The sequence below is a fragment of the Aphis gossypii genome, chromosome 2 (genome assembly GCF_020184175.1).
Source record: "Aphis gossypii isolate Hap1 chromosome 2, ASM2018417v2, whole genome shotgun sequence".
Lineage (NCBI taxonomy): Eukaryota > Metazoa > Arthropoda > Insecta > Hemiptera > Aphididae > Aphis > Aphis gossypii.
Window position 1 is genome coordinate 42,029,951 of NC_065531.1, and position 17,762 is coordinate 42,047,712.

Genomic DNA, 17,762 nt, shown 5'->3' on the forward strand with positions numbered 1-17,762 from the left:
GTTATCAGTACCTATTACACTGTCCGGGTTTAATAATAATTAATATTTGCAAATTTATTTTATAAGAAAAATAAATTCTGGTAACTGGATTCAATATTTATTATACTGGTGAAATAACTTTCATTATAGGTGTGATTTTTAGGCTAATTCTATATCCATGTGGTCGATAACTCCGTGAATCATGTTTTTATAGCGTCTATTTGATCGGCTCTTAATTATCAAAAAAACTGTGAGTACTGTTTTTTGTTGACTTTAATAGTTTAATATATTATTATTTTTAATCATTGTACTTAGTTTGATATAAAATATTCACTTACACATAAATATGATTCACGTAGACGTAACATATCGTTAAATAATTTTATAAAATTTGATTTTTAAGGAGAAAGTGTTTAACATTATTACATTAACGTTATTCATATAACAGGTATTCTTGTTTTATACATTATACATTATTATATTGAAATGAAATTTTTTTTTAATCCCTAAATTAATGTACGGTTAATACTATTAAGAATTGTAATTTTTAAAGTAACATAGTTTTTAAGTGTAGGTTTAGTATACGAGTTATCAAAGTAAAATAAAATAAATATTCAAGTATTCTTTTTAATGCTACGTTTCAGTACCTACCATCAACAGCTATTTTGAAAATATTTTGTTACAATTTCGTAAATTTTCGTTGGGCAATTCTGTGTTTGTTTTAAAAAGTTTATCATTTTATTAGAAAGTTAATCCAATTTACTAATTGTTTTTTAGTCTTATCTTATGCTTAAACAGTTAAACTAGCTTTTAAATCACCAAATAACTCCTCCAAAGTACCAATCGTTAAATATTTCTTTTTGATGATTCAGAGCTTAGGTTTAAAACTTTGAGAAACTCTTTAATGATTAAAATAATGAAAATTAAATTAAAAACACGCTACTGTTACAAGTAATGACATTATTAATTTTCTATTCGTTTAGAAACTTCTAGTTTCCAGTTATACAAAAATAATAATTAATCTTTTAAGGTTATATGTCAGTTATTTCCTGTTTTTTCCTTATCATTTTAATTTGTATAATTATTATTATTTAAGAACGTTGATAATTAATTTTTATAATAAGTAGATTAAACACGAAAATGTCTTTTTATTTTTGTATTATAGGTATATAATAAAAAAATTATATCACAAAATGGTTTATACCAGCAAAAAAATATGTATTAATTTTTTTACCTACACCATTATAATAATCATTTATAAATTATTCATTTTTAGTTAATAACATGGTATAAATGTAAAATAAATAAATTTAATTTAAAAAATCCGACAACTAAGCCAGGCAGGTATATAATTTAAGATTCTTGACGTTGAGTACTGTAAAAGGTTTTTAGGTTTTCCAGTAACTTTTAGGCATTTATACTATTTTTTAATAAAAACATTTTCTGTCAGTATTCCAAATTTGTATGCGTTTTATTAATCAATTTGAATTTTATCACAAATTGTGGTTTAGATCAGCGGTTCTTAAACTTTTGTAGAGCACTAGAGCCATGTACCGTTGTACCCTCAATGAAAAACTTTTAGATATCGAGAATACTCAAAAATTTTTCTAATACCTGTATTTTAGAAAATATCTCAAGTTATGTGTCCAAGTCATAACCACTTTTAGAGATTCTGTGGATCCCAACATAATAATTCAAAAATAGAATACTTGGTCAATCATTATTATTCTAAAAACATGATAATATCATTATCGTGATTCGTGATGTGAGTAACGAAACATGTTTTATTACGTATTTTTCACACAAAGGTGGAATGGTTTTTCAAAATATATACGATTTAAAAAAATGTATGTTTCATAAAAATCTTTCTGTAATTATTTTTTATTAAAATAATGTTATAATAATTTTTACATTGTAATGTTACCATGAAACTTAAAAGTTTGTATTTCTGGTATATTTGTAACTTCTTTACATGGTTGGGGAGTGTCGCGGACCCCCAAGGGGTAGCAAACTATAGTTTAAAAATCTCTGGTTTAGATAGTTTATTTTTTTATTTAGTGGGTGCTCAAAGAAATAAATCTTTGGTGATAATATTTAAGCTATTTTACACGTTTTTATAAAAAATGTCGGCTTTTTCGAACTCTAACTTATTTAAATGCAATGATTTTTCATTTCATAATAATATAATATTATAATGCTATTATTACCTGCGGGCTGAGATAGCAATAAGAGTGTCTTAATACTAACTCGATTTTCTTTATTAAATACCTACAGTTCTACATAATTTTTCTAGCTGTATTTCTATTTTTATACATTTTAGTATTTTTATTGCTAGTATATAAGTATAAAGTAAGCACATGTTTTGACACATGATTGTTTTTGGTACTGTGTAATAGTATAGCAATATGGTGGAGCTCACTCCTCAAAGGTTATAGTAAATTAATCTCATTAATCCAGACCTCATTAGTCCGTACTTCGCTTAATCCGAACAGCCGTTTATAATACGTAAATTACGCTAGTTTATGTCGTTGATTAAAATAAACAAGAAAACGAGGTCTACAATTATCCAAATAAATAATTTTTAAGTTAAATATTGTAAGACATACATATGTATTTATATTCAGTTTGAAACTTGTATAATAAAATATCCAATACATTTTTTTTAAATTTATAATTTACGATTTTTGGTTATTTTGTTTAATACGGGCTTCATTAATTTGGACAACCTAGAGCCCCAAATAGTATGGATTAATGGGATTCTACAGTACTTAGCTACTTTAAAAGTCGGTAATATTTGGATTTATACAAATTAAATAAATTATAATATTGTTTTATGGTTGGTAACTTTTTTTTAATGGAGAAAAATATAAGTGTTAATATCATTTATGGTATAATTTGTAGTTTTTAAAGGAATTCTTGTTAATACGCGTGTTTTAATGAACATAATCGAATGATACAACTATACAAGTGTATATCGTATGATTATAATTATTTTCCTTTTAACATTAATATATTATTTTTCCTTAATTTAATTGGGAAATTAACGAGTTCTTATTTTTCATCTTATTATTTGCTCGATGCATTAATTATATCTTTTAATGATTTTCCTTACATATTTTCTAGTTTTTAATTAAACGTTGAATTAATTTTGTTTATTTTTCATTTATTTATAGTATACTAATGTTTATTATTAAATTCATCGTAAAATTTAAATTATTTATTTATTGTTTGACGTATTATATAATTAGGTTGACTTATATTTAACATAATAATAACAAAGAATTGTAATCATAAAATATTTAACAAATTATCGATAACAATTTCTCTCGTACTACATATTTTCCCTTTTGATACGGATTCAGCAATCGTTTATCTTTAGTTCATTTTATATAAAAAGATTAAATGAAAAATTATTTTAGAATAAACCTATACTTAAAAAATAAATTGGGAAAGTCACTCTGTTATATAGTAGATGTTGAGTGTATATGATCATTCATCAGTCATCATTGATTAGATTATTTCTGTAATGGATGTATTAAATTATTTAAATTTGAATTCAATGATAAGTCATTTTTAACGAAAATCATTTCTGATTGAAAATGGTCTATATTTCTAAGTATTTATATTTATATAAACGATTAATTTTTTTATTACTATAACTGTAGGTTGAAATAATTATGGCCAATAATAAATGTTATACCTATATAGTATACAATTAATATAATTATTATATTATTTAGTAGCTGTTAGTGTTAACTGTTAATTAGTATCCAATTTGATTTTTTATTGTAATTTTATTAAAAATTTAGTTTTTTCCCAAATTTTTAGAAAATACTGGTCATTTTTCACTTTTGATAATTGGGTATTGGATAAATCAATCTTAAAGTTGATTATTTTATTTTTATTAGTTAAAAAGTGATCACAAGCGTAAAAAATACTTGAATCTAAAATGCATTTATTAATTATTTTCATTAATCACTTATCGTTATCACTATTATTTAACATACGATAAAATATTGCAGCATTGGATTGTATTACATTGATAAATTAATTATAGACGATTTTATATTAATAAATTTGTTTAGAATAATGTTTTTCATTTTCTGTCACAGGCAATAAAAATTAAATAGCTTAAAAATTGTGGATTTTTCAAAAAATATTTTTGTTCATCTGTTTGAAAAGTTTTGTTTAGACGTTTATGTATGTATAGGAAATTAATGATTAGACACAGATGGTATTAACTGGTTATTTTTCGTTGAAATTTGCTGTAATAACTTATGTACTACTAATGCCTGTATTCTGAAAACAACTACGTTTTTGGTTCTGTTTTTTTTTAAGTAATCATCTCAAAATTGTTTTATTTTTGACTTTAAAAGGATTTTTTTCAAATATATTTAATGTGCTTAAAAATGTACTCTTGGAATTTTCATTATTTTTTTAAAGTATTATTTATTAAAAAAATTAACAGTTTACCATATTCATACCATGATTTATTAAAAAAGAAGTTTTGAATGTTACATTTTTTCTCATTAGATTTTGTTTTACTTTTTTTGAAAAAATATTGAAACAATCATCTTCAGAATCGTTTTAAATATTTAATACTATAATATTTTTTTTAAATTTACTTTACATGGTTACTCAAGAAATATATCCAAAAATATGTTTCTACATAATTTTATTATGCTTTTATATAAATTTAAAAAATCGTGTATAAAATTGGTTTGCCATTTCAATTATAATGTTCGTGGTTTTTCGTAATTTTGTATTCACGAATAAAATGAATACGGATAATATTTTTTAATTTATACAATATAGAGAAAATTTAGTTGAAGAATTTTAATTGTATAGTTAGTCATCAATAAGCTTTGGAAAATAAAATTTTCAGATTTGAATTAAATCTTATAAAAATAAATTATTTATTTTAGAAATACGGTTGCTGGAAATTTGACATAAGTTATATCTATCATCGGCATAATGTATTTTACGATGATAGAAAAAAATAAGTATGTGAAAACGGATGAATACTTGCATGCATTGTTTTGAACTTAATTTTTCAGTTCTGATTTGTATATTACTGTATTAGCTAATTCAGCTACAACTTACAGCCTGAGTCATGATAATATTATGATTTTATCACACATATACGTAATGGGAATCCTGGGGGACTGGAATAAATCATAAATGTTAGAAGTATCCAAATACCAATAGGCTGTGTATTTGATAGTATAATTTGATTCTATGTGTCATTCAACATGTGTATCTTCCATAATTAGTATCGAAAACTACGAGCTCTACGCTGCAGTCGAGTACAATAAGTATGTTATATTCAGCTGTAGTATGTCAGTGTGACGTGTGTACCTTCACGTTAACACAAAAAAAAAAAAAAACGAAATAAATAAAACGTTTGTTTCACCGGTGATGTGTTTAATGTTTTCTCATCGAGTATAATAAATATATTTATATAAATATGTTATAGTTTTATGTGCAGTACATGCGTTTTGGGTATTCTTCTTAATAATATAATTATAATGTTAAATTAACGAAAAAAAAGAAAAAACCGTAAATGTTTCCACGTACGTTAAAGAGGAAGACCAAACAATATTATATTATAGTGCTGGTATATATTATGCGTGTGCGCGCCGTTAATATAATATTATTACGTTGGCTGCCGGGGAACTGAGCGCAAGCGCTGTCGCCGGTACGCCGTGGTGTGTGTGACGATGGGCGAGATGAACGGCGAAAAAAAGTCATCGAGCTTTGCGATCGCTGTGTTAGTCTCGCGCTAGTGTCACCGGAAGTCGATTACGTACGAGACGCACCGCACTCGGATCGTCCCGTCGGATATTTTTGGTAAAATCAGTGCGAAATTATTAAAAGATTATTCACATAATTATTATATTCTGTTTTCGTTATTATACGATAATATGTTTCGTGAAAACGTCGATATATAGCGTATAGTTTCAGATATTTTTTGCGATTCAATATTGACGAAAAACGTCGATTTAAATTATATATATATATATAAATATTATAATTATTATGCATCGTTAATTTTTGAATAGCTTTACGCTGTATACATTTTTTTAGTAAATTTTTTTTTGTTTATTGGTTTCAGGTTGGGTTTAAATACACGAGTCGAACAAAAAGCTACCAAAATGGCGTTTGCTGGTCTCAAAAAACAAATTAATAAAGCAAATCAGGTAAATCTAATTTAATATGATTTATTTAGATTTAATTATTCTTATATCTGTAATTTATGCGAAATAAAATGATTTTATTTTTATATAAATTAAAAAAAAAAATGTTATTACATATTACATAAATATATAACGGTTTTATAGTTTACAAAAAAAAATATATATATATGTGTTACCTACTAAAAGAGTATAATATTTCATAATTTTTTAATTATTTTATTTAAAAAAAAAGTTAATTATTTATTTTTCATTCAGGCTTAAATTTAGATATTTTTCAAATCACTTTTTTAATATTAAGTAGTGCATAACATATAATATCATAGTTTATACGTAATTAATTTGTGTGATTTTCTTCGTTGAGACGGCGCATCATATATGCAATATTAGTGCGTTCTTTTGTATTTAATATTAAATATTATTTTTGAAAAATATATTTTATTTAAATTATGTTTTTATTTTACGGTTACGCCCTTTTACCTTTTGTAATTTTATATTTTTGGTCGATTATATAATGTAACCTGGATTAATCAAATATTTAAATGAATTTACGTACAACTGTCTCCGTTTACTCTTGTAGTTAAGTTTTTGCCATGATATATTTATTATAAATATATGTGTTTTTTTTAGTCAAATTATATCATGGATTTAGCACGTGTCTTATGTATTAAAAGATAACTAGATAACTAATAAAATAAATCATAAATAGTGTCTGGTATCGTAAGTTTTAAGTAATTACTTTTTGTAATAAGGTGTCTATTTTGATAGTATATATTAATAAATTAATTTTAATAATAATATTGAAACCTTAGAAAATCATGCCGTCATCCGATAATCCCCTCATTAGAATTAAGACTATATTATATGTTTCTTGTATAAAATTGGCTCGTAACAAACTATTCGCATACTTTAATGGATAAAAATTTGCTCCTAGAGAAGAAAAAATGAACGGTTAGGTTAGTACGATCACTGGCTTACAAATACATTTAATGAAATTAAATTTTTGAATTTGAATTTATATTTGATTAATCGTCGTTTGTGTTGACACTATGTTGCTTTAGTAACAGTGAACACAAAAACGTATATATAATTTTATGTTATATATATATATATTAGGAACTATTAAGGAATCAGATCAGAATATATATTATAATAATTTTTGATTTGTTCACGATTTCAATTTGTATTATTCTTTACATTTGCAGTGATATCATATAATATGCATTTATATACTAAAATAGACCTAATTTCCTTATTTGCGTTGGTAGAGAGAAGAAAAATTTAAAATGAGGCCAAGGGAGTGTTGTTACATTAGTGTGCGTGCGTATAAATACGTTCGAGCGTATGTGTGTGCGTCGGGTTGGGAGTCGAGAGCATTTTATTGATTAACAAAGCTCTGTATACCCATGGCTGGCGTGGAAGTGGCGTAGTTCTGACGATATTGACGATGGTTGGGAAGGAGGGGGTTGTTCGTGCGATTCTTATCTGTTGGTATATCCTATATATCTATCGTCACTTTCTCATAATAATAAGAATATTAATAAAAGACAAGCTATAATGAGAAATACGCAGTAGTCACATGGCTATATGGTTTTAATTGTTAATTCATTTCACCTATCTACTTGAAAAATAAATGAAGTATCCCGTAATGTAAATTATTATAATTATTTTTATAAACTTATCTTATATTTATTTGAATCGTTAAATGATAAACGCAATTTTTCGAGTACCATTCGTTTAATCATAATAAATTGCATCCCTTAAAAATTGGCGAAATGAGTACTTTAAAGAGTCTATATGAATAAAACGATTTTATATAGAATATAGATGTTAAGATTGAAAAAGTATATATATTTACAATGTTTAAGATGGTAATTTGTTTTAATAAAAAATGTTTTAAATGCTTGAACATTGGATATTATTAATAATATAATAACTCTTTTATAAAATCTTTTTCTAATGATTTATTATGAAGTCCTTTTAAAAATCTGAAAATGTGTCATAAGTACCTATATATATATATATATGGCCTAAAATTAGATGTAACAAAAATTAGTTTTTAAAATTAATAATATCTATATATTTGATTTGTTTTAGTTTTTTTAGTGTATTTAAAATAAATTAATCATTACTGTATGAAAAGTTAATTATACATATTATATAGCTATGCAATCTGCAAAATCAAATCGCATTTAAAATAGTACAATTAAATATTATATTAATATTAAATAGTTTTATGATTAGATTATACGCTATATTATTAGCTTATAATTATTATATACATAGCTAAGATGTATACCAGGGGCGGCCAAACAGTCGATCGCGATCGACCGGTCGATCTTGGACAATTTCAAAGTCGATTGTGTTAGAATTTATTTTTAGAGCCACTCGCCCTATATGTTTCTTAATAATTATAGTTATTCAATAATAAAAAAAAAATTTATATGGAAGTCGATCCTCAAAAGTGAAGTACATTTTTAGTAGATCGTGACCAAAAAAAGTTTGGCCACCCCTGATGTATACGAATTATATAGTAGATAATATTATTTTGGTTGGCGCTTGCCTTATAGGATAAATTAATTAGTTATGTACCTAGGTAAACAAATTATTAATATTTTAATAATTCCAAATTGTATTAGTTACGTCTTGTATATTATAGAAGTTCGAAATCTTCAATATATATGTATTTATTTTATTAATTTGTTAAGTATGATTAACCAATATAATATTATTTACAGTACATGACTGAGAAAATTGGCGGGGTTGAAGGAACAAAGCTTGATGTGGACTTCGTGGATATGGAAAGGGTAAATTTTTATACAATTATATGTGTACTGCACGTGAATTATATCGTTCATAAGTTGGACAATGATAGTATAATATAATATATATATAACCAACTATTTTTTTAGAAAACTGACGTTACTTACGAGTTGGTTGAAGAACTTCAAATGAAAACCAAAGAATTCCTGCAGCCGAATCCTACAGCCAGAGCTAAAATGGCTGCCGTCAAAGGCATATCAAAACTAAGTGGTCAAGCAAAAGCGTCCACTTATCCACAGGCAGAAGGTACCCTTGGTGATTGCCTACTCATGTATGGTAAAAAACTAGGCGATGATAGTCTATTTGGCCAAGCACTGCAAGAAATGGGAGAAGCGCTTAAGCAAATGGCTGACGTTAAGTACGCATTAGACGACAACACCAAGCAAAACTTTCTCGAACCATTACATCATTTACAAACCAAAGATTTAAAAGAAGTGATGGTATATTAGAAAAAAGATTTGTCAATGATTACCATAGTTATATAATTTTAATTATTTTGTTTAGCACCATAGAAAGAAACTGCAGGGAAGAAGACTAGATTATGACTGTAAGCGTAGAAAACAAGCAAAAGGTGACTTTAATTTTTTATTTTTTTTATTTGTAAATAATATAGATAACAAAAAAAAATAAATATTAATTCATTTTTATTTAGGTTCACATGTTAGTGACGAGGAACTGAAACAAGCCGAAGAAAAATTTGCAGAATCGTTGCACAGTGCTCAGATAGGAATGTTCAACTTGCTCGATAACGATGTACGTTTAAAACTATTTAATAAATTTAAGTTATTAAATGTACCGATACAATTTTTAACTTAGACACATAATTCATTTTAAACTTATTTTTTTTTTTTGAAATATGATATAATCATTCAATTTTTTTACGACGATTGTTGTATTGTAGATAGAACAAATATCTCAGTTAACCACATTCGCGGAAGGTCTTCTCGAATACCATCAACAGTGTACCGAAATTCTGAAATTGGCAGTTATGGAAATCCAGGAAAAGTATGTTTAAATAACATATATACTTGAATCATTTTAAATAGAAATTTAATAAGTTCCTAGACTTATATTCACGTTATTTTGTCTACAATTCTTTCTATGTCCATAAAATATTATAACATAATGTGACATCTAGACATTTTGGCTTTTGATCACAGGCATTAAAAATAAATAATTTATGAATGCCCACATTTAATGAAATATCTAAATAACTAATAAGATAGTGTTATATAAGCCATAAGATGATGATTTTTAATAAATAATTATCTAACACAAAATCAATCAAACGGATATTTATATGTGTAATATTGTTGTGAAGAAATTGCGCCGTCAGTATTGTGTGGGTATAGTATAGTTTACAATAATCTAGTAGTATCGATGATTATTATTATTTTCTATCCATACTAACTGGTGTCGCGATTTGTTAGATACATGAAACCTAGCTTATAATTCCTCATACAAAATATTCAAAATAGGTAGTGCCATCATTGGGTGGTTTCTTTCGTCATATTACTCATGTTATATTTTCTTTTATCAAATTTGCTTATTGTTCTTTCGAACAGATTGTAAATATCTTGAAAAAAAAAATATTTTTTACCTATAATTCGACATTTGCATTAGATATGTATTTTCGATTGATAAATTTAGTAATTTTTTATTTATTTGTAGGACTTTGTCTGTAGTTGAATATTTCTGCACATATTTGATTTGTCAACTTATATTGCTCAGCAGCTATCTAATATTTATTTCATCTTTATTTTTTTTCTGTTTGAACCGACGACGCCGTGGGAATTGCTTTCGCATTACTGCCGCGGCGCCTATTTCATATTTATTACAAAATATAAAATATATCCGTTGATATTTGAATAGTGTTGGAATATTTATTGTATATATGATACAAATATGAAATTATTTTTAATGCACATATTTTTTTGTGGATAAAATGTCATGAAGATATCTTGTAGATACTCGATTGTATAACTATTTGCTTATCGATATTCTAGGCGCGATCAAGCTGCCAGTCGCCCGAAATTAGAATTTGTGCCTAAGACTTTGAACGATTTACATCCAGTGGATGTTATCGCAGACGACATTAATGGTAATTATTTAAACATTTTAATTTTGTCTTTTAGTATATATATCATAATTAATTCAAACAAAATAACGCAATGGTCATGTAGGTGTTGAGATATACCATTATTATAATATATTATTTATATATAATATATATACATATATAATCTCACTCCATCGACGAAATGGATAATATGAAAATAGCGATAATTCATACTTACCTATATAGGTTATAGATTGGTATACATGGTTTGGGAAGTGGGATTTCTATATTTCGTAATACTGTTTTCTAGGTCTTTTAGTTTCATGATAATATACATATAGTATAACGGTTTTTTCAGACGAGTACGAGTTGATGGAACCACAGCTCGCACACGTCAAAGGTAAAAACCAAAACAACTAGTTTAATACCAACCATTTATATATTGATTATTATAACAAATACATGCTAGTTTGGTTTGAATTTTAAAAATTAACATAGCATTATATTGTTTTATTAATTTTTATTAATTATTAACACGTACCTAATACAATCATATATTTAGATAAAGTACCCTTCTAGCTAATAGTTTTATTAAATATTCGTGTATTTTTTTATTGATCGTATACTATTTTAACAGCTATAAGGTCATTAGTTTAAACATGTTTAATATAATTATAATATAATAGGTATAATGTGTAAATTTTATAAAATGGGGTAGATTGCTTTATTGTATAAATTTAAATTTGTTTATCAAATTAAGCATCTTTGAGGGTGAAAATGATCGCATAGGTTAAGTAAATGTTGTAATTTAGTTTTGTTTCTTCGTATGATAGGCAGTCTATGAAGATGTTTTTTTTACTTAATTTATTAGCTATTAATTAGTATAACATAATAAAATATAGATCCCTGATTTCTTTACAAGTAATACAATTACGGTTTTCTATTTAGTTGTAATAAATGTTTACAATTTTATGTTAATGTTTTATTTTAGTAAACTTCAAGATTTCAGCTCATAAATTTATTACTATAGCTTAAATGTTTTTAATTTATGTAGCTTAGATAACTGTATTATGATAGAAACATCCAATATTATAGATTTGCGCTAACTGTAATCAATCATACAATAAAACCCATTTAATTTAATTGTTTCCAAAATTTGTTGAACTAGCCTAGTATCTACACTTACCTATTTTTCTTTTCTTTTTTTTAACTTAAGTATTAATTTATAAATTATATATCTATTAGGACGTAGGCATATCTACATTATCTATTTTATTTTATACTTTTTGTGTTTGATAAATATTTTTGAATTATTAAACAAATAATTGTATGTTTATCGAATTGTTACCTAGTTGCCTAACTCATTAAAAAATACACTATCCTTACATTAAATAGAATTTTTGACTATAAATCTATAGTATTGTTGAAACTTATAATGTGTGCAGGCTTGAATCATCGATAATTTATATATATATATATCTTGTGGTCGTTGCTCTTACTTTTAAAGCTTATTTTATAGTATAATATATGTAATTAACAATTAATATTTATTAACAAAATTACCTTTCATCTATGTAATGCGAAATATAAAACATTAGGTAGTTCACGAGCTTCGTCCCCGACTCACGCAAAGTCTAACACGCTGGAATTAACGTCTGGAGCAAACCATCACGATAACCAGCATCAACAACCACATCACAATGGTACCTATTGTTGTTACTTGTTTAAAGCATGTTGTGTTCCTTATTGCTGCTTACTAATACATTAACAGTAAATACGCTTGTAAATATTTTAATACACGTTGAACGCAAAGTAACTTGGTAGGTAGTTACTTTTTTATAATATATTGATTCTCCACAAAACGACGATATATTACTAGTTCACGATTGTGGATGCATTTAGGTTAATGTTGAAACTCAATTTCACTTATCCACTTAAAACGATTTGATGCAAAAATGAAGTATAAAAATGTTAGAAGACAATTTTTAATTAGCTACAAAAATAAATTAGTTTCTGGTGTTGAGTATTATTTTTTTTTATATGTGCAAACGTGTATACATTTTAACTAATAATAATACCTATACACCGGGCGTTTGAATTCTCCGACGTACTATTGATCTTTAAATAAATTTCGAATCAAAAGTCGAATGCCCAAAAATCTTAAAAATGTAACCTATTTATAACGTTTAAAAATATTTAATTTGAACAAAATTCAGTCTGCAGATTTTTGTTTAGTTCATTATACCATATAATTACTTGTTTTTATAAATTAATACAAATCGATTTGTGTTATAAGTATTATGTTTTTTTACTGCTTTGTTTGCTTTATCTATATTGTTATATATTTATCTTTATAATTCTGTTGGAAATTTTTATTTGTTTACTGTTTTAATACATTATAATTGTCAACGCTAACAGTAATTATTATCCTTATTTTTATAGCATCTCCAGTTTCTTCTCCAATAAAGTCTGTTCAACGGCAAATACCACGCAACTCGCCTTGTTGTACCGCGTTATACGATTTTGAGGCCGAGAATCCAGGAGAATTAGGATTTAAGGTAAATGAATAGTGATAAACGGCGACGGTTTCTGTGTTTATGCAGCCTTTTCCCTTCTCTTTCCCATTTCGAATTTTAATTGAATGTTCTTATAACATTTCTACGTGCCTACAAATTACAATAGTATATGTATCAAATACAACGATGCTTTTTAGTAGTGATGGCTCACTGTTAAAACTAATAACGATGATTTTTGCACCTTTTTTAATAAGAACTTCTAAATTAATTTACATATATTTTTTAAGCCATATTATGATTAATAGACCACTTAACTACGTAATTTATATGATTTTTCTCTATAAGAAGGCAGACGACTGAAAATATTGGAGTATAATTTATAAATAATTATCTATCTATACCTACCTAATTTTATTTTTCAGTATGTATTTTCAAAAAAAGAATTCAAATTAACGAATGTAATATATTAATATGTTTTATAATTCTATTATATGGATTCAGGTTAAATGTTAGACTCCCTCCTTAGCTCTCCTGCCAACAAACGCCCTTAATGAAAATATTTACGCAATAATAATGATAACGTATTTTTAGGAGGGCGAGACTATAATACTACTGAACAGGGTCGATGAAAACTGGTTTGAGGGCAGTACTAACGGCCGTACCGGATACTTCCCAGTCACATACGTACAAGTCGTCGTGGCGCTGCCTTAAGTATCACAACTGCCATTGACGAAGACTACGACACCGAACAGACCGCGACGCCAATTCCTCTCCCCCGCGTAAGACTTGTTAAAAAAACGCATCATAAAATAATATGTATTATATTATATAATATCGCCCACAATCGTACACAATTCCAATACTTATCGTACGTAGGTACATCGACGACGTAAACACATTTTTATAATAATATATTTATTATGATTTGTAATAATATGATCGATATACAAACCGATTTACTCGTGTTTATGAGACGACGCTGTCATAAAACTTACATTTAAACCCTTTGCAAGAAATAAAATGATAGAAACGGAAAAAAATTACCAATATTATAACACACGCTACTCGTTAATTCCATTCGGTTTTGTTGTTTGTAGGTGTATATTCTTCTTCTTCTTCTAATATTACTTTAACTACTATATTATAATACTACTATTACTATTATAATTATAATTATACTTATTAATTATTAATTATTATTGTTATCATCATGATATTATATATATATATTATATTATATTCGTTGGCCACGTTTTAAGACAAGTATTTTATGTGCATTTGGCCTCGATAAACTCGTTTATTCTCCTAATTCGACCGTAGGTATTAGTGTGTAGATAGTATTTTTACTTGGACTTTTGAGAATCTTATTATCTCGCGTTACGTTTTAACTCTTCTCTTTGTGCTCTCTTTGGCACTGAGCAATTTTGACTACATAACAGACATAAAAGGGATGAGTGTATTCTGACGGTACTAAGTTCAAGCTCAACTTGTTCCCCTGTGTTTCTCTATCGTGGTTATAGTAACTCCAATAAATTATATCCGTGTTCTCTTAGATCTTACCGATTATTCTAATAATTTATAATTATTATGCATTCGTTTTTTATGTATATTAATCGTAATTTTATATATTATTATTATATATAAAATAAACAAAAATTCTTAAAATCTCGCTTGTTACCATTTGCTAAACTAAATTTTTGTAAATAAGTTTTCTGATAAACATTAGACAATAAATATGTTAAATACTTCAAGTGAAGATTAAACAAAAAAAGTTAAAAATATGATAATAATGTTATTTATTTATATATATAATATGTTATCATTATTTGTATTTAAATGTTGAGTGTGTATTTATGTAGTGTAACCTACCTAACGGCATAAAAAACAAATTTAAATTAAATTATAACCTGCATATTATGTGTTACCCCAAACAATTTAAAAACAAAAATTACTAATTTTTATATTTCACTATATTTATTTTATGGATATGCCTCTATTCTTGTTCTCATTTAACAATAACTTAGTACATAATAATATATAGTAAAAATATGTTACTCCTTAAAAAAAAATCTTTATCACTTTAAATTATAGAATTATCCAATGGAGTGTTTTTGTAAGTGTTGGACGTCTTTATAATATAGTTATATGTTATTGTATAACTCGATTATTTATGTATTAATTTGTAGATTGGATATACCTAAATGAAACTTTATTCTAACTTTGACAAGCCGCTAATATGTATGTTGGAATTCAAATAGAAAGGATGAATACATAAGTGGATTTCAATATTATGCACTGCTAGCCTTCCCATATGAGTGCTAGTATTGCTAGTATCTAGGTATATTTAATCTATGATTAAACTAATATAATAAAATAAACTTTCATTTTTATGAAAAAAAAATATATAAAAAATAAATCCAAATTGACTGCATTTTTGGAAATCAAATTTTTAATTGTTTTGTTTTGTATTTTATTTTATACCTTTTTACACTTTTACGACTTAAACTCGTACGTTCTATATTTTAATTATTATTATTTATTAGTTTTTACTGTTATTAGTTTTATTACCATGATGTACTTGTAATTACCTAACTAAATTGTAGTACTAATATGGACGACGATAACAGTTAATATTCTAATGATATTTAGGTTCTCTTATAAAAATGGATTTCATGGGAAAAGTAAGTGAGTATTCTATAGCTTACAATATTTAAATATCAAGTTAGTAGCAAATTTAAATAAACTTATTGCTTTATTGGTTAATTTATCGGTTATCAAAAACTGATTTACTGGACAAATCACAAAATCCATATTATTCATATTAATTTATCATTATTTTTTATATATTTCATTATTTTCTGGTTAATTCTCTTTTTATTATTTAAAATAACCCTTCAGCAGCAGTGACCATTGGGAGATAATTACGTATAATAATTTATACATTTATTTATAAAAATATAGATACATAATAATAAATTAATGACAAATACGAAACAATATGTATACTAACAATTTTAATGTGTTTATATGTTGATAGTAACGATGAATTTCAGGATAACCATTAAGCGATTCGAACAGTAATTCCGAAAGTTCGTCGTTAAATTGCATGTTTAAGTATGTGTAGATTTTTTAAAAAAAAAATTATTTTAATTGATAAATTATAATATGAAAAAAATAGAGTGAAGAGACCTCTCCGTAGAAGAACTTCATTATGAAATAATTGTTGTAGTAGTTATACTAAATTCATGTACAATATTGATCTAATTTTTTTAATTATGTGGATACGTTTATACTCTCAAAAACTTCTGGAACGATTTTTATGTAGTTTTTTTCTAAGATGGTCCTTGTTGCCCGAATATGGTTTAAATCCATTTAAATCCTTCGATAGCACCGTTTACTATCATATCATCTATTAACAAATATTGGACCAAAAATAAATAAATAAAATATTGAATAATCGACCAGGCATGAGTAGCAACTTGTTGACTATTAGATTTGCTGAAACCCTGAAACGCTTGAAACAACAGAAGAGCGAGACACGTGGCTTGAAGGTGAACGCTTACGGTTATGAGTTTATGACTGAATTGTAACTTGTAATACAGTTTAACTGTAACCTAACTTGTACGGACTATGGCTGCGGGGTAAAATCAAAAAATCAAAAATATTATTTATTCACTCGCGTTACGCTAATCGCTAATGTTAGCATTACAGGCAATCAAATTTAATACGGATACCTTTTTTACGGGTAATGAAGTGCATGGGGAAAACTAGTATAATATTATAAACAGACCACAACACCACTGTATTTTATTCTTTTTCTTTTGGAATCGCCTGATATAGTTACACGGGAATGAATGTTGACTGATAGCTAATAATAGGGTTGAAGTGGAGAGTTAGTCGGTATTTAATTTAATGAGTTTTGCTAATTTAGTTACATGTAACTACTATACATATTGTTACATTGTAACTATTATTACTGCATTAACTATTACTGCAGTGAGTGAGTAAATTTAAATTTGGTTGAAGAGTAGGTATCGGTAAAATACGATTGAGAACGATACCATTGAAAGCGTTATTTTTGGTAACACGATTGAGAACGCTCGAGTTTATTTTTCCAACGTTGCCAAATGTAATCGATCGATAATATGAGCACAATGATCTGTTGATATTTATCGAACTTTTATCTGATTT

General features: G+C 26.1%; 1 protein-coding gene across 7 annotated transcripts; it reads left to right on the top strand.

The window, feature by feature from the left end:
• On the top strand, positions 1-16,024 carry LOC114126947 (endophilin-A). Of its 7 annotated transcripts, none has more exons than XM_050200475.1 (13): positions 1-80; positions 143-229; positions 6,095-6,179; positions 8,912-8,980; positions 9,086-9,436; positions 9,501-9,567; positions 9,649-9,749; positions 9,898-10,001; positions 11,003-11,097; positions 11,414-11,455; positions 12,654-12,758; positions 13,498-13,613; positions 14,163-15,730. In XM_050200475.1, exons 3-13 carry the CDS (start codon positions 6,135-6,137, stop codon positions 14,280-14,282), a joined length of 1,215 nt encoding a protein of 404 aa, XP_050056432.1. In that variant the 5' UTR covers positions 1-80; positions 143-229; positions 6,095-6,134; the 3' UTR covers positions 14,283-15,730. The 7 variants fall into 7 exon arrangements, 6 of the variants coding, with proteins under 6 accessions (XP_050056432.1, XP_027846803.1, XP_027846802.1 ...); XR_007603919.1 differs by lacking the exons at positions 1-80; positions 143-229 and adding exons at positions 5,670-5,829; positions 15,758-16,024 and having other exon boundaries at positions 14,163-14,350; XM_027991002.2 differs by having other exon boundaries at positions 10-229.
• Positions 16,025-17,762: the final 1,738 nt, after the last annotated feature.

Coding starts and splice junctions, on each gene's coding strand:
- LOC114126947 (XM_050200475.1), top strand. CDS start 6,135: ATGGCGTTTGCTGGTCTCAAAAAACAAATTAATAAAGCAAATCAG. Junction 8,981..9,085: donor ACTTCGTGGATATGGAAAGG/GTAAATTTTTAT, acceptor CTATTTTTTTAG/AAAACTGACGTTACTTACGA. Junction 12,759..13,497: donor TCAACAACCACATCACAATG/GTACCTATTGTT, acceptor TTATTTTTATAG/CATCTCCAGTTTCTTCTCCA.